Source organism: Octopus bimaculoides, chromosome 11 (assembly GCF_046866305.1).
Source record: "Octopus bimaculoides isolate indiv1 chromosome 11, ASM4686630v1, whole genome shotgun sequence".
Taxonomy (NCBI): Eukaryota; Metazoa; Mollusca; class Cephalopoda; order Octopoda; family Octopodidae; genus Octopus; species Octopus bimaculoides.
In genome coordinates, this window is record NC_142938.1 from 32,631,929 (window position 1) to 32,656,921 (window position 24,993).

Below are 24,993 nucleotides of genomic sequence, written 5' to 3' on the forward strand. Positions count from 1 at the left end.
TATTTCTAAAATTTCTTCTTCTTAGAAGTTACAAAGACCCCTTCATGGGGTTTTCACACCCACAATTTAGTCATTTTTCCTAAGCAAAGACGAATACAGTTGTACTATTGGAACCTATAGGGTCACCCGAACATAACAGATGAGCATTATTTGTAATTCAATGGTACAACAGTGTAAGACTATCCTTTCAGATATACTTACATTGTGATTTCTGCTATGTGGTGCATAAATTGTGCAATTCAAACAATACATATTAGACCCAAGTTAAAAACATTCCCAACAATTCAACTTCTCTGGTTGACATTAACACGCCCACCCCCAATTGGGGCCTTAACTTCCACATTTTTCAGCTCCAACAGCTCCATTTTTCAGGAGCAAAATCCTTTTTACAGGGTCCATAACACTAGAATTTTTCGAATATGCGCATAAATATCACATATATAAAGATGAGAATGTGTGTCTGTGTGAATCCCTAAAACTCAAGAACTACACAACTAATTTCATTCCAAATTAACACATGCTTTACTTAGGGTCCATGTAGTGTCTTAGGCCAAAGCAATTTTTAACTTCTTGCATTGTTTGAGCCCACAGCAAATCATATCTCCTCCACTATTTCACTATTGCGTATCAAAAGTGAAACAATAACATCACTCTACTGTAATGTCAGATACTTCCACTTTAACACTGAAACTATTCCACTATTTCAGTATTACATGTCAACAGTGAAACAATAACATGTCACTACTGTAATTTCAAATACTTTCACTTTAATACTTTCAATTTCATACTGAAACTATTAAAGTGAAACTATACTCTCAAATATATACAGGCATACTATAAGACTCAAGTTAAAAACATTTCCAACAATTCAACTTCTCTGGTTGACATTAACACCCCCACCCCCAATAGGGGCCTTCATTCCCACAATTTAGAGCTCCATGAGCTCCATTTTTCAGGAGCAAAATCCTTTTTACAGGTTCCAGAAGACTGAAATTTTGGAATGTGCGCATAAAGATCAATAGTATGGGATACATGTCTCATGATTAGAATTTTTTTAGGTTGTGTAAAGAGGGAAAGAACCCTCATGTGCAATTTTGATGAAATTCGAATCATATGTATTCCAGTTCCTTACAGAAAATATAAAAGAAAAGTCTCATCCTTCAATTGCATGTAACACGGTCAACGACGGGTATCTCTGCTAGTATACATATATACACATATACTTATACACACACACACACACACACACATATATATATATATATATGTATATTTATATATATATACATACATACATATACATATACATATACATATACATATACATATATATACATATTTACTTACATATAAATATATCCATATATATATATATATATATATATATATATATATATATACATATATATATCCAAAGTTTTAAATTTATACATTTAATAAAGAGATTTGACACCGATATTTAATTAAACATCGGTGTCAAATCTCTTTATTAAATGTATAAATTTAAAACTTTGGATATATAAACAAGGAGAACGATCCTTAAGGAATTTAATTTAGATTTTTTTAGGTGAAATCTTATGCTATATTGGTAACGATTACAGAGTTTACTTTGAAAAATTATATATACATATATATATATATCTATATATATGTGCATATATAAATATATGTATATGTGTATATATATATATATTTGCCAATGTTCTGTGCTGTGAGGACCAAAGACTTGAGGTATTTCGTGTTGCAAGACAGTGTGTGAGAGAGAATCGTGAGGTCGTGGGAGAGAAATGTGTTCGCATGGTACGCTTGCAAACGAGGCTGCAAAGAAAGAGGTTTGGAGACGCCACTACGAAAGATTGCTCAATAAAGAGAATGAATGGGAGAAAGAGAGTCTGCCGAATGTCGACCCAACTGAGGGACCAGCTATCCAAGTTGACAGTTCCATGGTAGATAAAGCAATTAAGAGTATGAAGACAGGGAAGGTCCCCGGCCCATCAGGAATCACTGCAGAGATGCTCAAAATATCTGGCAGTGTCAGCTATAGCCTAGTCACCCGTATTGTTAACCAGGTGATACACGAAGGAGTCATACCCATAGTCAACTGCTACAAAGGTAAAGGTGATGCTTTAGATACAAATAATTACAGACGTATCAAGTTGTTAGATCAGGTAATGAAAGTCACGGAGAGGGTCATAGCCCAACTACTCAAGGAGCGGGTCAGTTTAGATGAGATGCACTACTGATGTCATTTTTCTGGTAAGACAGCTGCAGGAGAAATACCTAGTCAAAGATAAACTTCTGTACCTGGCTTTCGTTGGCATGGAGAAAGCCTTTGACAGGGTCCCCCGATCCCTCATCTGGTGGTCAATGAGGAAACTAGGGATAGAAGAATGGTTAGTGAGAGCTGTGCGAGCCATGTACAGAGAGGCTGTCAGTAAGGTGAGGGTTGGCAATGAGTACAGTGAAGAACTTCAGGTAGAGATAGGTGTCCACCAAGGTTCTGTCCTCAGCCCCCTCCTATTTATCATAGTCCTCCAGGCTATAACAGAGGAATTCAAGACAGGATGGCCCTAGGAGCTCCTCTATGCTGATGACCTTGCACTAATTGCTGAGTCACTATCAGTTGTGGAAGCAAGGACTATAATCAAAGGGCCTTAGAATCAACCTAGCTAAAACCAAAGTCCTAATAAGTAGGAAAGTAGAAAAATCACAAACACCTTCAGGTAGATGGCCCTGCTCGATCTGTAGAAAAGGCGTAGGTAGAAACTCTATAAGATGCACCCAGTGCAAGCTATGGACACATAAGAGGTGCAGCAATATCAAAGGCAGGTTAACTAGGAAGTTAGTTTTTGTATGTAGCAGATGTTCAGGAGCTATAAACACTGTAAATGTGCAGAAAACAACTTCTGCCACATTCCAGGGAGAAAAACTAGAAGTGGTTGATAGCTTCCGATATCTAGGTGACCAAGTTAGGAGTGGGGGAGGGTGCGCTGAAAGTGTAGCTGCTAGAATAAGAATAGCCTGGGCAAAGTTCAGAGAGCTCTTACCTCTGCTGGTGACAAAGGGCCTCTCGCTCAGAGTAAAAGGCAGACTGTATGACGCATGTATACGAACAGCCATGCTTCATGGCAGTGAAACATGGGCTGTGACTGTTGAAGACATGCATAGGCTCACAAGGATTGAAGCCAGTATTCTCCGATGGATCTGTAATGTCAGTGAGCATACTAGACAGAGTTTAAATACCTTGAGAGAAAAGTTGAACCTAAGATGCATCAGTTGTGGTGTGCAAGAGAGACGATTGCGTTGGTATGGTCATGTGGCACCTCAGTCAAATCGTCCATCCCATGCTAGCATGGAAAGTGGATGTTAAACGATGATGATGATATATACATACATATATAAATTTGAATAATAAGGGTGAAAATTTGAATATTAATTTGATTAATATCAATTTAAACCCAGTGGCCTAGCATATTGAAAAATGTGAAGATTCAGAAAAACTATATTACATACTGTGGTGTGATGGAGGAAAAAGACAAGAAGAAGCAAAAGGACAGAATGAAACGTTGGACCTTACCTTGTCGACTACAGCGGAGTACACAATCGCTCCTGATCAAAACACGTCTTTCTCGTAACCTCTCTGTTTTCTGACTGCTCCCACGTGCTAGCCTTCGACCGCGTGTCGCCGACTTCCCGTCTGACCCTTCCGGTCTGGCTCTTCCGGTCTGGCTTCACTTCTGTTTGCCTCACTTCTCTCCACCACAACACACAGCTCATCACAGCCCATAACACCACACGCCCCCCCTGATCTATACATCATTCAACCGGCTCTCCCACTCACTGCTCGCTCCCGAACTACCTTAATTGGTTTCATAATCAGCCAACCAGGGAGGGGGGTACCGCTCCCTCTGTGGTCGCTGTGCGACCCCGGGACTGGCCTGAGTTCCTGGCGCGCTGCCTTCATCATCTTGCCTACTGCTGCTGTCTTCACCATCCTGCCCACTGCAGCTGGTTCCATCCTCTGAAGCACTGACAATCTTCCGCACATCCAAAACATGGCGTGGCATACCATCGACTGAGACGTTGTTCTTTGAATTGATGGAGGTTATAGTTCCTTTCCCCCATTGTGATGTGCACCGTGCATTTGGGGGTTTTACCCAAACTTCTTCCCCGATCTGCATGAAGGTGTGCTCTTCTTCTCCCCGGAGTCGCATTGATGCAATACACGGGTGCCTCCACTCGTACCTGAATATTGCCCTGTGTGGCACCGACTCCTCAGCCTGTCCTGACCTGGGCGACATATTGTACCAAAATACGGCCTCGATTGGCGAAATGTGGCCCCTCTCTGCCATGGTCTTGATGGTACGATGATGCCTTTCCACCACTCCATTTCCACTTGGCCGGTATGCCGCTCTGAAGAAGCGGCTGACCTGCCACCCGTCAAGCATTTCTTTCAGCACCTCCGAGCGAAATGCAGTGCCATTATCCAGTAGTAGCTCATCCACGGGGCCTCGTTCCAGGAATATCCCATTTAATACTCCTGCGATTTCCTCTGCAGTCCCCGTCTTCATCTCCCTCCATATGGCCATCCGCCCCGGTCCGCAGTCAACCATTGAGAGGTACGTCCCCTGTCGGTAGTGTGTTACGTCCACTGCCAGTCGTTTCCAGTTGTGGGCCACTGGAATACTTCCCGCCTCATGTACGCCCGGAGCAGGGTCAATAGACTGGCACCTGTCACAGCTGCTAACCACTCTCTGCACGCTCCGCCTCGTTACCTCGGAGTCAACTTTCCTGGCTAGGAACAATGTCCTGTCCACTCCCATGTGATGCATGGTATGCAGTCTCCTCAACTCCGAGTCATTCAGACAGCATACTGCAGCCACAGCCTGCTCCGCATCCTCTGGCACCTGCAACTAAGCTCGCTTTACCCTGGTTAGGACGTCTGCCCTGTTCTTTTCGGAAGGCACAAAAATTACGCTCAGCTCCAGATCAAACTCAGCGGTTAGCTCACGCAATATTCCCAATCGGTGCTTTACCAGCATCTCCACGGCCCCTTTGGTTCGCACCCTCCGCTCATTGGTGATGACTGCCGTCACCCAACCAAGCACAGTGGCCGAATCGGTTCTAATTTCAATGGTGCACAGCCCCCACTGCAAGGCCAGGTTCACCCCCTTCAGCACGGCAGCCAACTCCGCCACATTGATATGGTTGCAGTCATCCATCTTCCTGAGCCAGGCTGCATCTTCCACCACGGTGCCTCCCATTTCCAAGACAACCCCTATTGCGATGCTACTGGCGTCACACCAAACGATCCCACTCTTTGATTTGGGAACATACCAACTGCCCCTCACTGGATCCTCTGCTCTCACTCTGACCAAGACTTCCTGCATCATGTCGGTCGTTTTCTCCACAACTCTGTCATTCCACTTTGCTCCTTCGGCTCATCTCTTGATGAAGCTACATGCTGTCCGGAGCCACCCTGCAACCGGGTAGTGTCCCACCAGCTTCCCGCACACGGAGAACAGTTCCCGTCTACTCACGCTGGTGCCCAGTTCAGGGATCTCGTTCCCACGCCGAAACACCAACGCACTGGCCTTGTCTCTCCGTAGCTTGAGGCCCAGTGCAGCGCCTCCCTCCATGGCCTCTGGTGGCTTGGCGACCAGTCCGAACTTCTTCAGGTGGCCTATGACCTCCGTTGCTGGCATTATGGTTTCATCCACAAGGATGTCATCAATGTACGAATTGGTGGCCCTTCTTACTCTGTCCACCTTTCCCAGGATGGCCTTGAGAATTGTTGCCATAATTTTTGGCGCTGAATTTAGTCCAAACCCCAGCCTGGTCAAACAGTATGTCCGGCCCTTATACCTGACAAGCTAATGCTTCCACAGTCTCTCAGCCACATGCACCTGCAGGTATGCTGACTTCAAATCGACGATCGTGGAGGCCCCTGTCATCTGCCTCCATTCTCGCAAGGTGTCCCCGCAGACATCTGTGGCCTCGCCGCCCGTATGACATGATATGTGGTCATTCAGCTCTCGGAAGTCAAGCACTGGTCTGACCTTATGCTTCGTGGGCTGTACCACCGCCATCAGCGGCAGGACTCCGCTCTCTCCTTCTTCTTCCCAAGGGATCAATATGCCCTCCTTAATCCACCGCTGCACCTCCCCCTCGAACTCGCTTCTGGCATCTCCTTTCAAAGTATGCTGGTAGCAGCCCACTTTATTTTTTAACGTCGGGGGCTCTCCCCTCCAGTGCCACTCCACTGTCCACCTCTGGCCATCGAAGGCGGCACGAAAATCCTGGTCTTCAATAGTGTGCGCGGCATAGTTTTCTTCGTGGTTCTCACCAATGCACGGCGTCGCCATACACGGTTTCCCCACGACCCCGAAAGTCACACCGGCCTCGTTGACAGTGACACCTCCTAAACGGGTGATTGCATCCATCCCAATCACCACGTCAATCTCATCCACCAAGTGGCCAACTACAATTGCTTGCAGCGTCAGCTTTGCTCCCTGCACCTCAATCTGCACGTCAGTAATGCCTTCACAGCGTACCTCTCTTCCGTCGACTGCCCTCACACTGCTTTCTCCACTCCACGTCTCTACCACTCCCGGAGTCATCAGGGTCGTTGTACAACCTGTGTCCACGAGGGCACGCGACATCTTCCCATCCACCAGCACATCAACAACGGGTAGGAAAAAATGCGTCTTTATTGATCCGAAGGGATGACCACTGGCGCAGTAGTCTCCCTTAGACCGTTTCCCTGCAGACATTCGCTGGCTATATGTCTCGTTTCTCGACAACGGTAGCAAATGACTTCAGGCTTGGGTAACTTACAGTCTCGTACCATGTGCGGGCCCTGACACCGAAAACACTGTCCTTTGAACGTTCCTTGTTCGACCCCTCTCCGCTACTCCTTGGTCGGCCACCTTTTGCTGTTGCCGTTGCTGCCAACGGTGTCGATCTACAACACGAAACTAACATACGAGCCCTCGTTATTATATCCGCCATGGGCATGGCGTTCACGTCTGGCAGTTTCTGCAATTCGACCGACATGTGGTCAGGAAACCCAGTTACAAACGCCAACTTTACTGTTCGATCCAGCGATTCTCCCTCGTACCCCGCCAGTCTAGCCAACCTCCTAAGTTCGTTGGCAAACACGTCGACCTGTTCGCCAGTCCACTTCGCTCTCCCCAGGCGAGCGTACGCCTCAAACATTACTTCTGCGAAGGCCTCCATCAAGCGGATTTCTATTTTCTCCGCGCTAACTTGGTCCCTCTCTTCCATCTCTAAAAATAGCGCCAACGCCGGACCATCCAAGTACAGTGGTAGAAAGCTTGCCAAGTCACCTATCCCTTGGAGCTTCGCGACCAGCTTCATCTTTTTTAGCCATGCGACCACGTCCGTGTCGCCGCAAAACGGTTTAATGATATCACTAGAAATCCGGACTACACTCATAATTTTTTTTTTCTTATGGGCCGAAATAGCTTGTGGTGTGATGGAGGAAAAAGACAACAAGAAGCAAAAGGACAGAATGAAACGTTGGACCTTACCTTGTCGACCGCAGCGGAGTACACAATCGCTCCTGATCAAAACACATCTTTCTCGTAACCTCTCTGTTTTCTGACTGCTCCCACGTGCTAGCCTTCGACCGCGTGTCGCCGACTTCCCGTCTGACCCTTCCGGTCTGGTCCTTCCGGTCTGGTCCTTCCGGTCTGACTTCACTTCTGTTTGCCTCACCTCTCTCCACCACAACACACAGCTCATCACAGCCCATAACACCACACATACATAGAAGAGAGATGACCACTAAGTGGACATCCATTATGCTAGAAGAATATAACCTATGATCTGACCAGTAAGATTGCTCTCAAGAAAATTCAGCAAACGCCAGAACGTAAGCGAGCAAGACAAATGAAAAGATACAAAATATAAAGATTAATCATAAACCTGGTTTCGTTGTTACCACTTACGTATATACATACATGCATATATATATATATATATATATATATATATATATATATATATATATATATATATATATATATATATATATATACATATATGTGTGTGTGTGTGTGTGTGTGTGTGTGTGTGTGTGTGTGTGTATGATGGCTGCCCCCTCGTTATCGAGTATGGCCATTGCACGAAGCTTAACTTATCGGTGCTGTGATCGAATGTGACTTTTTAGCCCAGCCAAAGATCTACAATGTCTTGCACAGATTTGGCATCCAAAACCTTTACTGGCAATAGCTGGCTGTTGTTGTAATTGGGCTCCATGTACCTTTGCGTGTCGTTTAAGTCCTCCTGCTGAATCACACTCCCTTCCACATGCCCAACAGACATGATTAGTATGGTGTGTAGCATCATCACCAGCGGCCTGGTAGTCAATCATCGGTCTTGCTTTATGACTACGAAGATGACTCATAAGCCCAGCTTTACTGAGGCACGGTCTTGCACAGACACTGCATGTCAGTGTCATAGGAAGACCCTTACCATCTGGAAGTGCAACAACAATGCCCTTCCTGACATCCCTCCTCAATTTCTCATGTGCAATTCGTGATTTCTCAAAAATAGTTGTCCCCCCATGCACAATCCTTCTCCACCTGCCACGGTCAATAGCTATGTGTTAGGAGAGATGTTGGCATCTCTCAAGGAAACCTTCAGCAAGTCTTTATATCTCTTTTTTGGTCTATGTGGAGGTCGTTCTCATTTAGCTAACTCTCCATAAAAGAGTTGTTTTGGCATCCTTGAATCTTTCACCCTGACCAGATGACTACTCCATCTGAGCCTTTGCTTCAACACAAGAGCTTCTATACTTTCACACCGAGAGCTTTCCAATATCTCAAGATCACTGATGCGGTCCTTCCACTTAATGCCATATATCCGTCTGAGACACATCTGATGGAAACGTTCCAGTTGTTTAAGGTGGTATCGATATGTGACCCAGGTCTCGCAGGCATAAAGAAGAGAAGAGAGTACACACGCCTTGTACACCTTTATCTTTGTCTTCCTGCATATGTCTCGCCGACCCCAGAGACATCTTTCTAGCCTTCCGAAAGTATCACTTGCTTTCCTAATTCTGTATGGAATTTCATTGTCCAAATTGCCATATCTTTTAACAGTGCTTCCCAGGTAGACAAACTGATCGACTACACCAAGTCTTCTACCATACACATAGATATTTGGTTCAATATACTGCTTACCAGGGGCAGGTTGGTACATGACAACAGTTTTCTTGAGATTGACTGTCATTCCTAAGGCAGTGCAAGCATCAGAGAATGCATTCAAAATGTGTTGCATATCAATCTCTGTGTGCGCTACTAAATCACAATCATCTGCATAAAAAAGGTCTCTTATGATAGAGGTAAATACCTTTGTTTTTGCAGCAAAGCGCCTGATATTAAATATGTTGCCAGAGATTCGATAATGGATGTAAACACCATATCTACAATTTCTGAATGCAATACAGAAAACCATCGCAAAATATATGGCGAATAGAGTCGGTGCCAGAATATCCCCTTGCTTCACTGCATTTCGTATTGAGATGGGCTCCGACATTTTACCTCTAACATTAACCCTACCCTTCATGTCTTCACGAAAAGACCTAACCACAGCAAGGAACTTTTCAGGACAACCAAGTTTCTGGAGGACTTTCCATAGTGCTTTTCTATTAACTGTATCAAAGGCCTTTGACAGATCGACAAAAACCTGATATAAATCGAGACCCTATTCCACACACTTTTCCTGAAGCTGTCTCGCTGAGAAGATCACATCAGCAGTGCCGCGTCCCACACGAAAACCAGATTGACTTTCTGGAAGAACACAATCTGCAACGTGTTTCAGCAGACGGTCCAGAAGTACCCTGCATAAAACCTTTCCTACGACAGAAAGCAATGATATTCCCCTGTATTTACCACAATCATTCCTGTTGCCCTTTCCCTTATAGAAGACCACCATTACTGTATCTCTCCAGTCCTCAGGTACAGATTCACTATCCCATATCCTGCCAAAGAAGGAGTGAAGTTTCTGTTGAAGTTTCTCACCACCATGCTGCAACAACTCTGCATGAATGCCATCCATACCCGGAGACCTCCCATTATTTATCCTTGAGACAGCCACCGCGACTTCTTCCAACATAGGTGGCTCTGCAAGAGCTGCCCTCATAGGTAATTCAGGGATGCGATTGAGAACATTCTCACTAACTATAGACTGCTGATTCAAGAGTTCATCAAAGTGTTCTTGCCAGAATTTTGCAGAATTTTTTGTGAATCACGAAGAAGTTCTTTACCATCCCTCCTTCGAAGTGGTGTCATCAGAGAAGTCGGTCCATAAACCTCTCGCAAGAGACCATATAACATAATGTGTCATTGGAATCCGATGCCGCCTGTATCTCATCAGCCTTCTTACTCCACCAGGTATCCCTCATTTGAGAGAGCCTCCGCCTCACACGTGATTTCACATCCTTGAGTTCCCTATGCAATACATCTCTCTCCTGTGGTTTTGCTGACAAATAGCGTGACAAAGTACGTCTTTTAACAGCCAATAAATCATCTATATGTTCATCATTTTCTTTAAACCAATCTTGATGCTTTCTTTGTATCAATCCCAGAACTTTCCTGCCTATATCATAAACTGACTTTTTGAGGGTCGACCAATCTTCCCCAAAATCTGCAACAATCATTTCCTCTCGTAAAGTTCTCTTCACGCCATTACAACTAAGACGAGCAACATTCAGTCTTTTATGCAGGGTAATACCTGCAGCCCGGATTTTACGTTTGGTGATTAATTTCACTTTTACACGTACCAGGCGGTGGTCAGTCCAACACTCAGCTCCATGAAGAACACGAACACACCGCACATCACGTCTGTCACGCATCCTAACAAGGATGTAATCCAGAATATGCCATTCGTTAGATGCAGGGTGCATCCATGTGGTCTTAAACTTATTCTTTTGCTGAAACATGGTATTGGTAACACACAGACACAGCTCCTCGCACATCTGCAGCAGAAGCATACCATTACTATTACACTTTCCCACCCCATGCTTTCCAATTAATGTCCATGTGTTAAAATCCCTACCCACTCTAGCATTAAAGTCACCCAGTACGATGACTTTGTCTGCTCTAGGGATGTTTCTTATAATGCCCTTCAAAGCATGGTAGAAAGAAACTTTTTCGTCATTAGTAGAGCACATAGTTGGAGCATACACACTCACCAAGGTCACATAATTTCCTTTAACCAAAGGAATTCTCACGGACATAATACGCTCATTAATCCCGACTGGGAATTCTTCCAACATGTCCACAAGAGTAGTCTTAACAGAAAATGCCACTCCAGCCTCTCCTCTAATCTCTTCATCTCTCCCTTTCCAAAAGAATGTATATCTTCCACACGATTCTGTAAGATGACCATCTCCAGCCAGTCTCGTCTCAGACAAAGCAACGATATCAAGATCATAGCGTCGAAGCTCCTTCGCAATAAGAGCAGTCCTGCATTCAGGACATTCTGAGGATTTGCGGTCAAGCAGTGTCCGTACATTCCAACAGCCAATATTCAGTATTTTATTTGGTTCTATCACAGTAGCATGATGACGGCCGGGTTCAGACTGTGATGCTCTGGATACCCTGCCGGGCCAGACTCTTTCATCTGATGTGGTTCCAGAGTCCTTACTGCCATTTATTTTTATACTGTTTCGGTACATCATTGATTGTTTGCTTTTTAAGGTTACAGCCAGCCATTCGGTTGAGACTCACAGCACTATCAACGATAATCAATTAGTTAATTGATTAATCAATCAATCTATGTGGTTATCGTGCAGTGCCTGTGCAAGAAGATTTTTTTTTTAAGTGACGAAAGGCTGTGCACTGAGTCAATCCCACTCACTAAGCAACAGTAGTCATAACCCGAAAAGAAGAACAATTCAACATCATCGGTAACCACTGAGCCGCAGGTTTTATGTCGGAGTTATCCCAGTTGCCTGAGTTGCCTTCTCCTAGAAGGATGCCCTAACAAGGGCTAGGGGTCCTTCACTCCCAATGGTTTAACCGCGTGATCGGGTATTCAGTCCGATTATTTCTATGACCCCGCGCAAAAAACAGCATTAAGCTGGATAAAAAAATTTTAAAAACAGTCTTAAGCTGGAAAAAAAAAGTTGATATACACTATATACATAAAACATACGATATGGCGATAAGGAATACATGAAAAAATATCTATATAATGAGCAAACTATAAAAATTTACATGAAATATGAGCAAACTATAAAAATATACATAAAATGTCATTTTTTTCTCCTTTTTCTTTTCTTTTTTTAAAATTTATATATCTAATGAGCAAACTGTAAAAATTTACAATATCTAAAATTAGTGAGAAAAAAGTGGGGATATAGAGTAAGTACATAACTACACACATATTGGATGGCCGTTGACTTGCAAGAGTTCCTCTGCCCTTTGACGGGTTTTGTTTTTCATCCCACAGGGTGTCCAATAAACACCCTCCTCACCAAGGTAACTTGTTGGGATTGCCGGTTTAGTCGCCGACGGCCTGACCATGCAACAGGTTGTACTGGGTTACATGTTGTACATGTATGTACATATATATATATATATATATATATATATATATATATATATATATATATATATATATATATATATATATATACATAATATAGATTTAATCAAAAGATTAAATGTGGTACTTAAAATGTTTGAGGCACCAGAATTTGGTAGGGTAAAAACCAAAAGCAAAACCAAGAGATTTGGTGAATAAAATTTGAAGAAAAGCAACAAAAATTCAATAGGTTATAGCAGTACGTACGTTTCGGACAAACTTCATTTATTTATGTAGTGAGAACACCAATTAGAATATATAGAAATTAAATTCTTGTTTGATTCACTAGACTGTTGATTGGCAGCCCAGTTAAGATGGTATTTTCTTCTTCTCCTACTCTTGTTTTTGTACACATCTACAAAATGATTTTCTAAAATGAAATTCCATTATGCAGCTGAGGAGTACATTTTCATTGCACATTTTATGTTGTGTTCTCACTACATAAATAAATGAAGTTTGTACGAAACGTACGTACTGCTATAACCTATTGAATTTTTGTTTCTTCATATATATATATATATATATATATATATATATATATATATATATATATATGTATGTATGTATGTATGTATATGTATTTTCAGATATCCTTGCATCTGCAGGCATCCCCTCAATTAAAGCCATGATTTTGAGGAACCAATTGAGATGGTGTGGCCATATTGTTCGAATGGCAGATGAACGCATGCCGAAACAGCTGTTTTATGGTGAGCTGGCAGAGGGGAAACGTTATCGGCATAAACCTAAAAAAAGGTTTAAGGATGGCATAAGGACTGCTATGAAGTCAATTGGAATGGCTCCAAAAGATATAGAAGTCCTCGCTTCAGATCGAGTTGGATAGCGAACAAGGGTGTGGAGTGGAGTGAAAGCATTTGAAGAGGCCAGGATGATGCAAGCAGGGCTCAAGAGACATTTAAGGAAAAAGGTGAAGACTGAGAAGGTGAATGACAAGGACCTTTTTGTGTGCACAGTCTGTGACAGACCATGTCTGTCCTTGGCTGGCCTCAAATCTCACATGCGAACCCATGGAAAACAAACCTCACCCAGCTATTCTGATTATATGTCTGTGCACACGTTTGAATGTGGTGTGTGCCAGAGGGTTTGCAAATCCAATGGGGGTCTTAAAAGACATGTTAGGATCCACAATGAGCAGAACTTACTTGCAGGTATTGGTAGGGCAAATCAGAGGTGCAATCTGTGTGGGTGTTTTTTCAAAACACTGTCTGGTTTAAAAAGCCACATCAGACGCCATGAAAGGGCTAAGGTGTAGGTGCAGGAGGTGGTCAAACTCTGTTTAAGGAGTAGACAACCACCATGTATATGTATATATGTACATATATACATGCATATGTACATATATACATATACATACATATATATATATATATATATATATATATATATATATATATATATATATATATATATATATATTTATATATATATATATATATATAATAATATTATTAGGGACAAAATCCAAAATTACAGGTAAAAAACTCAATTAAAATCAATTTATAAAAAATTAAATTGAGCCTTATAGATAAAGTATATATAAAATATATATAGTTTTAGGGAAAATAACCAATTTTCAAGAACTCATCGATGAAAATCCACTATCACATATAGAAAAATTAATAATTAAAAGCACAATAAATGAGTATAATATAAAGTAAAGTAAATATCATAAGATAAATATAATAAAAAGATTACACGTGTTTCATAACCAATTTTCAAATAGAAAAGAAATTTAAATCGATTAAAATCAATTGAAATTATCTAAAATAAGTTCTATTCAAAAATATAGCTACTCGTCAGATCGTAAGTAGAACAATAATTAGATATATATCTCAACCAACAATAAGTACCAAATGAATTAATATGATATACTTATTATATAAAGATAGAAAAATTATTTAAAAAATATCATAATATCAAAATAATAACCATTCAATAATCATCCCTTCATCCATAATAATAACATGTATATTATATACAAAAAACATCTTACCTAAATTATCATTGTTTTAAATTATCATTGTTTTAAATACAAGTTGAACGAAGTTTAAGTTTAAAATAATAATGAAGATAAAATTAGTACATATTTAACCGGTGTAATAGTTAAAGCTATACTATTTAAAGCTAAAGACGTTTATTTAATTATGATTAAAGATCAATTGAATAATAGAAAAATACAAGATTATTTATTTCTACAAACGTAATAATAAAAAATATGAATGAAAAAATTATGAATGGAAAAAATTATGAATGAAAAAATTAGGAAAGAAAAAATTATTAAGAATAAAAGGTTAAACTTTATATATATATACAAAGTTTTGATTTAAAAAAAACCTTTAACGATATTATAAACTATAAAGATTAATAATTAATCAAATAATATTAATCAAAAATAATCGAAAATATATCAACACTATTCCAATCGAAGTTCTAATATTATGTTGAAATGAAACTATAACTCCTAAATAATATAGTGTTAAATAAGTTATCTATTAAAATAATCTATAAAGAACCAAATGAATAGTATAAAAACAAGAATACATATTATTTTCAAATAGTATATATATATATATATATATATATATATATATATACATATATATATATATACATATATATATATACATATATAAATATATATACATATATACATATACATACATATATACATACATATATACATAAATATATATACATATATACATATACATACATATATATATATACACATATACATATATATACATACATTTATATACATGTATACATATATACATATATATACATATATACATATATATGCCTATATACATATACGTATATACATATATACATATATACATATACATATATACATATGTGTGTATATGCTCAGGATACCTGATCTTTCACGCACAGAGTTGTTGGTGATGCGATCTTCCCAGTTGATGTTCAGGATAGAGCGAAGTTTGGATTGATGGAAGCGCTCTAGTTTCTTCATGTCCTTACGGTAAACAGTCCAGGTTTCACACCCGTACAGCAGAGTTGATATGACAACAGCCCGATAGACCATGAGCTTCGTTTTGAATGTCAGATCCTCGTTGCAAAATACCCTGGTTTTGAGACGACCAAAAGAGGCATGATCTGATTGGATGCGATGTTCGATATCCTTACCAGATCCTGCAGTGGGTGACAGAAAACATCTAAGATAGCAGAAATCCTCGACGACTTCAATTGATTTGGTTATTGATGGTGATGTTGGGGTTGTCAAGGTTGGTACGAGGAGCTGGTCGAGCAAGCACTTTGGCTTTGGTGATGTTCACTTTCAGGCCGAAGATTTGATAAGCTCTGCTGAAGTTGTTTGTTGAGGTTTAGAAGTCTTATACAGTTGAAGCTGGGGCTGCGTTATCATCAGCGTATTGAATCTCAGTGATCTTGTGCTCTCGACAGTGACGTCTTGATCGGAAATGTGAGATGTTGAAAAGTCCACCATCAAATCTACATCTGAGTTCCACTCCGGGGCCGTCTGATGGAATTTCAGAGAGCATGGCAGTGATGTAGAGAGAAAACAAGGTTGGAGCAAGAACACATCCCTGCTTCAGGCCACAGGTGATCTTGAATTCTTCAGAGATGTCAGTCTGATAAAGGACTCTTCCCCTCATGTCATCATGGAAACCCTTGATCAGCGAAATGAAGCCTCCAGGACAACCATAACGATGCAGGATATCCCACATGACTGCTCTTGGGACACTGTCGAAAGCTTTTTCCAAGTCGTAGAAGATGAAAAAGACAGGTTTCTGCTGCTCCCGGCTCTTCTTCTGGATCTGACGTGCACAAAAGATCATGTCGATGGTACCTCTTGATTTTCTGAAACCACACTGTGACTCAAGAAAGACTGACTCAGCTACTACTTGGAGACATTGTAACAAGATTCGAGCGATGATCTTGCTTGCGATTGAAAGCAGAGAGATGCCACGATAGTTACCACAAAGGCTCCTATCCCCTTTCTTGAAGATGGTGACAATGACTGCATCTCTGAGATCTTGAGGAATCTGTTTCTTCTCCCAGATTTGCAGAATCAGCATGAAGAGTCTTGCCCGAAGAGCAGGTCCACCCGCTCTGAGGAGTTCAAAAGGAATATTGTCAGGTCCGGGAGCTTTATTAGGTTTCATTTGATTGAAAGCAGTCATGAATTCGATATGGAGTGTTCTTTCCAGCGATGAAGAATCCCATCCTTCTCAGTGATCACAGTTGATTTGTCTGCTGTTTTCAGCTGGGATGTTGATGAACTTTGGGGACCGTAGATTTCCTTGGTTCCAGAAAAAATGTTCCTCATGTCACGGCTGTCAGCAAAGGATTGAAGTTGGACAGTTTTGGCTTGCCACAATTGATTTTCGATCTCGCGAATCCTTCTTTGGCAGAGTGACTTGGCTTCCTTGAATATGATGAGTTTCGTGGAACATGAGGGGTTGTTCAGATGTTCAATGAGTGCCGATCGCTTGGCATCAATCAGGGTGGACATTTCAAGACTGTTTGAGTCGAACCAGTCTGCACAGGATCGCTTTTAGAAACCGATGTTCTCTCTCGCAGATTTGGTGATGATGTTCTTGAGCGTGGCCCACTCCGCATTGGGATCAAAGCTGTAACATGGGGGGGGGGGGGGGGGGGTTTCATTCAACTGCTTTTTGACAGACTCTTGAAAAAGACGGACCTTCTGGAGGTCTCGAAGGGCAGTGGTGCCGTACTTCCTCCGGGAAGGTGGATTTGATCTTGGGGGGAATGTCTTCTTCTTCAGAGTCCATCTTATCCCATTGACAACCAGATGGTGGTCGGTCCAACAGTCGTCAGCAGACAGCATAGAACAAGTGATCAGAACATCTTTAAGATCACATTGTCTTGTGATGGCATAGTCTAGTGGGTTCCAATGCTTGGCTCTGGGATGTTGTGTCGCTGAATTTTTACTGAGAACATATATGTATGTATGTATGTATGTGTATATATATATATATATATATATATATATATATATATATATATATATATATATATATGGGGAAAGTAAGAAGAAAAAAAAACAAAAGTGCACATTGAATATCTAAAAAATAAAGGCCTTTTTTTATGAAAAGTAGCGATAAATAAATACAATTAGATGAACTGAGGCAGAATTAAAAGGAATTAAATTCATTAATTTGAATTGTTACAGAGACTCACAGTCAAACCGGTCTCGTCATTACTGTTCACTGGCTTTGAATGCGCACTGATTATCAAATGGTGTCGGGTCTACTGACACAGTTTGATAATCAGTGCGCATTCAAAGCCAGTGAACAGTAATGACGAGACCGGTTTGACTGTGAGTCTCTGTAACAATTCAAATTAATGAATTTAATTCCTTTTAATTCTGCCTCAGTTCATCTAATTGTATTTATTTATCGCTACTTTTCATAAAAAAAGCCTTTATTTTTTGATATTCAATGTGCTTCCATGCCTGTTTCTATTCCCTAATGGCACTGTCAACTACATTGTTCCGCCACCATGTTACCTTAGGTCGAGCGGGGACTTTGCATTAGCCACAAATCTGATCAGTAGTCATCAACATGTCCTGTAGGAACCTCCAGTTGTCTTCCACATTATGTGATGCTATATCCTCCTCTTTTTTGTCAAAAGCTTTAAGTAATACATCTCTAAATCTTCTATCCATTCAGGGGATCCTTAAGCTTCCAGACCCTTCTTTTCCATGCTGGTCGTCTTCTGGGCAGCCATTTAGCCCTGATCCTGAAGTTGCTAACTACTAACCTATGTTGTGAGGTGCATTCTTCTCCTGAGAAAGTTTTGGTGTTTATAGGTAGCCATCTTTCTCATTTCCTGATGAGAATGTAGTCAATTTGACTAGTGTGTAGACCAAACTGGTAGATGAATAGGTGATCGGAATTCAAGAGAGGCTGCCCCTGGGAGCTCCTCTATGCTGATGACATTGCTCTAATAGCTGAGTCACTGCCAGAACTGGAAACAAAGTTTAGGGTGTGGAAGCAAGGTCTAGAATTGAAGGGCCTTAGGTTTAACCTAGCAAAATCCAAAGTCTTAGTAAGTAGAAAGGTTGTCAAATCACAAACCCCTTCAGGTAGGTGACCCTGCTCGATCTGTAGAAAAGATGTGAGTAGAAACTCCATACGATGTACCTAGTGTAAGCTATGGACACATAAGAGGTGCAATAATATCAAAGGAAGGTTAACCTGGAAAATAGTTTTTGTGTGTGGCAGATGCACAGGGGCAATAAACACTGAAAATGTGCAGAAAACAGATTCCATTACATGCCAGGGGAAAAAAACTAGAAATAGTTGATAGCTTCTGTTACCTAGATCAGGGGTTTTCAAACTGTGGTCCGCGGACCACAGGGGGTCCGCAAGGACAAGACAGGGGGTCCGTAGACAGCAAATACTTTTTATGGGCAATTTGATTTTATATATGTTTTTTAATCGAAATCTTTTAATTGACAATAAACCTATTTGTTAAATACTGTTAAATAAATAAATGTAAAACTATATGTTATTTTAAGCAAATATTTATGTATAAATTTCATAAGCATTTATAAGGGGGTCCCTAAGGTAAAGCCTGAAATATAAAGGGGTCCGCAAGTCAAAAAGTTTGAAAACCCCTGACCTAGATAACCAAGTCAGTAGCAGGTGGTGGATGCTCTGAGAGCATAGCTACTAGAATATGAATATCCTGGGCAAAGTTCAGAGAGCTCCTACCTCTGCTGGTAACAAAGGGCTTCTTGTTCAGAGTGAAAGGTAGACTGTACGATGCATGTGTGTGAACAGCCATGCTACGCGGCAGTGAAAGATGGACCATGACTGCTGAAGACATGCGTAGGCTTGAAAGAAATGAAGCTAGTATGATCCGCTGGATGTGTAATGTCAGTGTGCATACACGACGGAGTGTAAGTGCCCTGAGAGAAAAGTTGGATATAAGAAGCGTCAGATGTGGTGTGCAGAGAGACGACTGCACTGGTATGGTCATGTGTTGCATATAGATGAGGACAGTTGCATGCAGAAATGTCACACCCTAACAGTGGAGGGAACCTGTGGAAGAGGTAGACCCAGGGAGATGTGTGTGTATGTGTGCATCAGTGTGTGTCTCTGTCTGAGTATGTTTGTGTTGTTATAATTATCCTGGTGGTGTGTGTGTGTGTATGTGAGCAACTGTATGTGTGTATGAGGGTGCACATGTATGTGTAGGTATGTGTGGGTGTGTATGTGTGTGTGAGTGTTTTGTATTTATCAGAGGTTCTAATAAATACACACACATGCGCACACACAACACCCTGACAAATACAAATCACACGCATACACATACACGTACACACAAATGCGCACACACGTACACACACCATCCTGCCAAATATAAAACACACATAAACAGACCCATGTACACACACAACACTAAGCTCTGGGACCAATCAAAAACGGCCCACACACACAAACACAAGTACATATATATATATATATATATATATACACACACACACACTCACACAATTTTGACCTCTAAGACCACTCCCCAAAACCACTGAACTATGACAGACTATCCCAGAAACAAAAAAAACCTTTTGACTCCACATTGCTCTTCCTTCTCTCCCAACCAGCCTCCTACAGTATCCTTTAAAATAGCAAACATTCCTTAGCTACACACAAGACAGAAAATGTTAGACAGACAGGTCAGGTATTCCTCTCCAATTTTTTTGTAAATTCTTAAATATATCTACCAAACAAACATGATTTTTATTGAACTCAAAATATTTATTGTATTCCCTTTCTTGAATACTTTCTTGTAAACTGTTTTTAACATATTCTTATCATTCTTATCAGACTGTATAACTGTATTTTGATACTTTTGTGATAACCATTTTTTAACATAACAAAGTTTATACAAAGCTTTATATTTTAATTTTGATAATCTTTTTCTAAAAAAGTGAAACCGGTCAAGTGAATAAATATCTTTAAAATTGCATTTTCAAACCTTCTTTCATATATATTTCCACTCATGCGGTATCTTACATCTTTACTTTGTTATATACAAACACCATACGAGTCCCGAAAACGCCACCTAAATCACAACAAACAGATAACTTATTGAACCAAAGCGTCCTAAAAGAATTACAGGAAATCTCCTCCAAACTCTCAACCCTAACTAACAAAGTCAAGCAATCACATTTATACCTAAATGAACTCCTGGCGGCTAAAACAGTTAATCAAACTGGTGACATTATCCCAACATTACAAAATCTAATCAAATCTATAGAGACAACAATACTTCAAAAGCAGGAACACACTACAGACTCAATTAAAAAGCAGGAACACACTACAAGCTCAATTAAAAACACTCTTAACAACAGCTGGAAAAAATGTCTTACAGCACGCAAATTGCTTTCTGGAACTACATAAAAAATAATAACAAAGCAGACATTTATGAAAAGCGGCATAACTCCACCCCAATTTTTGGGTAGGAACCCAAAAAACTGAAAATAAAACCCATCCAAAATGAACTAGAAAATCAACAAAAACTCGAGGAGAAATTGGCTTTCGAAAAATTCAAAACAGAAATAGAACTGTTACAGCTAAGAGCCAATTCCAGCAAAGAAAAATTCAAGGCACTTGACAACGAAATGCAAACTGAAATGTCAAAATGCCATGAAGGTGCACTCTTTGATGAACCCACCAAACTCTGGAGAAAAAACTGAGGATGAAGAACTAACATCCCTCCACCGAAAGGAGAAAACACCTGGTTCGCCAATTACAAAACGGAGTTTAAAAACGAACACCTTACAAGCAACTAACACTTTAAAAAAAACAACTATAACTCACACACCTCACCAACAACAAAGAAAACATAAAACATGCACCACTCCTAACTTTGACAACAACAATAACAGAACTTTCAGACAGCACTACAACCCTATCAAAAGAACCCAGGTATCCACCATCCCAAGACAAAACTTTACCAGACACTGTAGATCCCAGCCCACACAAGAACCGTTCCAAAATCAAAGATTCCACCTATCACACAGGAATTCACCTCCAAACTACGATTGTAGATTCCAACCCAAACCGTTCCAAACTCGAAGATTCCATCCGTCATATAGGAATTCATCTCTAAACCAAGATTGTAGGTTTTAACCCACTCTAAGGAACCAAAATTACACCAGTACGAACAACCCAGACCCTGAAATAACCAAAACTCCTCCAGTAGGCCACACCAACAACCCAGACCCCGGAATAACCAAAACCCCTTTAGTAGGCAACACATCAATGAGGGAAAGATCAACACATACCAAAATACCGCAAGCAGAAGAACCCCCAGAAATCATTTTTTAGGCCAGGGCAACAGAATCCACGACACCAGATGGTACACACCAACCCTGAAAAACCAAAAATAGTGAATCTCTCAAACCTAAACCTGTCGAACCAACAAATCAAAATCCTTTCAAAAGGACTAAAATTCACTCCAACTCCACAATACCCCAACCTGAGTGAAAAACAGGATGATGTCTCACAATTTTGCAGAAAATTACGCCTCGCAGAGGAATATTTTGACAAAGAAATCAATAGTAACGAATCAATGGTTCGTAACAAGAGCAATTATAATCCCATAAAAAGTAGAAACAAAACTTTGGACAAATTTTATGACTACATTTCAAACTTCCCTTATAGTGAACTTCCACAACCTAAACCCAAACCCAACACCAGTAAAAGGGAGTGGGAAATCATCTATGAGTTACGAAACAATCATTACATCACAATCAAGGAAGCAGATAAGGGTAATATTGTCGTCATTATGGATACAGAACAATACAAAGACTCTGTATCTCACCTCTTACAAGACTACCCACTATGAAAACAATAAAAAACAATGACCAAATTAAACACACTCATTTGCCAACATCGAAATAACTTAATAGCAAAGGAATGCAACTACCTAGCAAACTTTAATTGTAAAACCAGCATCCTCTATGGGCTTCCAAAAATCCACAAGAGCAAAATTATTACCGAAGCTTGCAAAAAGTCCACTTCAACCTGCATCACTGTACCACATCCTACTGATCTCAAACTGAGACCAATTGTGGCAGACCCAAACTGTGAAACACACAGATTAAGTAACTTTATCGATATCCTCTTGAAACCAATACTTAAACACATACCAAGTATTGTAAGAGATGATCTGGACCTACTAAATCATCTCCCCAAACATACCAATAAAGACATTTTCATTGTCTCCTTTGATGTAATAAACCTTTACACAACGACCCCACATCAATATGGACTGGAAGCCATTAAATTCTGGCTAAAAAAATACCCCAATGAGGTCCCAGAAAGAATAAAAAAAAGAATTCATCATCGAGGGCCTTAAGTTTATCCTCCAAAACAACTTTTTGAATTTTTATAATAACACCTACAGACAGGTATCAGGGACTGCAATGGGTACTAAAGTTGCCCCTACTTATGCAAGCCTGGTGATGGCCTACCTAGAATTACAAAACTATGAAGAATCCAAAACTAAATACAGCCTGTCTTTCTACAAATACCTGTTGGAGAATTGGAAACGCTACTTGGATGATTGCCTCATCCTATGGTCACACACACTCGACCAAATCATTGATTTCAAAAACTTAATCAGCAGTGTCAACAACCATATCCAATTTACACTGGAATATAGTCAAGACCAACTTCCTTTTCTTGACATTCTCACTATAAAAAAAGGCACCAACATTGAAACTGATATCCACTACAAACCAACTGATTCCAGACAATACCTTCTGTTCACCTCCAATCACCCAAAGCACATGAAGACAAACATTCCCTTCAACCTAGCAAGAAGAATCTGTACAATTGTTTCAAATTATAGAACATAAAATAAAATACTCCAAGAACTAAAGGCAATTCTTCTCGAAAGACATTGCCCAGCATCATTAGTTGACAATGGAATAGAACGGGCTAAGACAATTGCTACCCAAGACTTGCGAAAACCGAAACACACTCACAGCACATTAAATAGTGTCCCATATCTCTCAACACACAATCCAAGAAATGCAGAAGCTTACACAATTATATACAAGAACATCCCACTGCTAAATCAAGACCACATCTAAAAAAAAGTACTTGCAACCCATAAAATAATAAAAAGCAAAAGACAACCCAAATCCCTAAAAAACCCACTCACCAATGCAAAATTACCCAACACAAGCCCACCACCCACTGTAAAAAAAATGTGGTCGTTCCAACTGCAGGACTTGCATCAACCTCATTGAAGGAACAACATACAAATTCCAGTCGGGACACACTTTTATCATAAAAAATAACTTCACCTTCGCATCAAAAAATTTTCTTTATGCCATAAGGTGTGAAGGGGGCCACAAAGATTACATAGGGCAAACGAGCCTTGCCCTCAGAGAAAGAATGACAGTCCACTGCCAACATTTGAGGGATCCCACCACAAGACAGATACCACTTAGTGGGCACTTAGATCTCTGTGCACAAAACAAGTCACCCAAATTCCTAGTTTTTCCAATATACCAATGCCCGGACAACACCACTGACCAAACACGAATAAACAGGGAAAGTAATCTTATTCAAAAATACAGACCACAACTCAACATACTCTAACATACTCCCCCCTCCCCAGATACACACTCCAAACAAATACACATGTACAAAATCACACACACACAAATACAATGCAAACCTCCGACGCAAACACACACACATACATATACATACACGCACAATCACAATATCCCCACACTAGAGCACAAGCCCACACACATTCCAAGAAAAAACACATACATATATACACATACAATACAATTCTAGCAACCATAACTCACACACATACACACATACATAAACATGTACATGCACACACCTACACACCACCCTGACAATTACAAATCACATTCACACACATATATGCACACATATGTACACACACATACACACACAGAGAAACACAATACACCCGTTCCCCAGTAAAAGATCACACACACACTTACACTCAATAGAAAAACACACACACACATATATATACACACAATACAATCCCAACAATCACAACAAACACTCACAAACACACATACACACAAGCATGCACACACACAATGACACACCTCCCCGACAAATACAAGTAACATAGACGCACTCACACAAACACACCCACACGTATACACACACACTGCACTAACAATACAAACAAAACTAATCACTCACAATTACGGCGCGCGCACACACACACATGTGCACACACACACAAACGCATACTCAGTACCAACATACACAAAACGCACATGCACACACATACACACCACCCAGATAAACCCAACACACACAG

The 24,993-nt window shown here is 40.5% G+C and overlaps 2 protein-coding genes and 2 pseudogenes across 2 annotated transcripts; 1 reads left to right on the plus strand and 3 right to left on the minus strand.

Annotated features, from left to right (window-relative positions):
* Positions 1–3,860: 3,860 nt before the first annotated feature.
* Positions 3,861–6,309, minus strand: LOC149133231 (uncharacterized; annotated as a pseudogene).
* Positions 6,310–6,709: 400 nt separating this feature from the next.
* LOC149133232 (uncharacterized) lies at positions 6,710–7,458 on the minus strand (annotated as a pseudogene).
* Positions 7,459–8,712: 1,254 nt separating this feature from the next.
* Positions 8,713–9,564, minus strand: LOC149133233 (uncharacterized). The gene is made up of 2 exons (XM_089360598.1): positions 9,076–9,564; positions 8,713–8,904 (listed from the first exon to the last, which is right to left on the minus strand). Exons 1-2 carry the CDS (start codon positions 9,562–9,564, stop codon positions 8,713–8,715), a joined length of 681 nt encoding a protein of 226 aa, XP_089216724.1.
* Positions 9,565–22,014: 12,450 nt separating this feature from the next.
* Positions 22,015–22,506, plus strand: LOC106882238 (uncharacterized). The gene has a single exon (XM_014932843.1). It carries the CDS (start codon positions 22,015–22,017, stop codon positions 22,504–22,506), a length of 492 nt encoding a protein of 163 aa, XP_014788329.1.
* Positions 22,507–24,993: the final 2,487 nt, after the last annotated feature.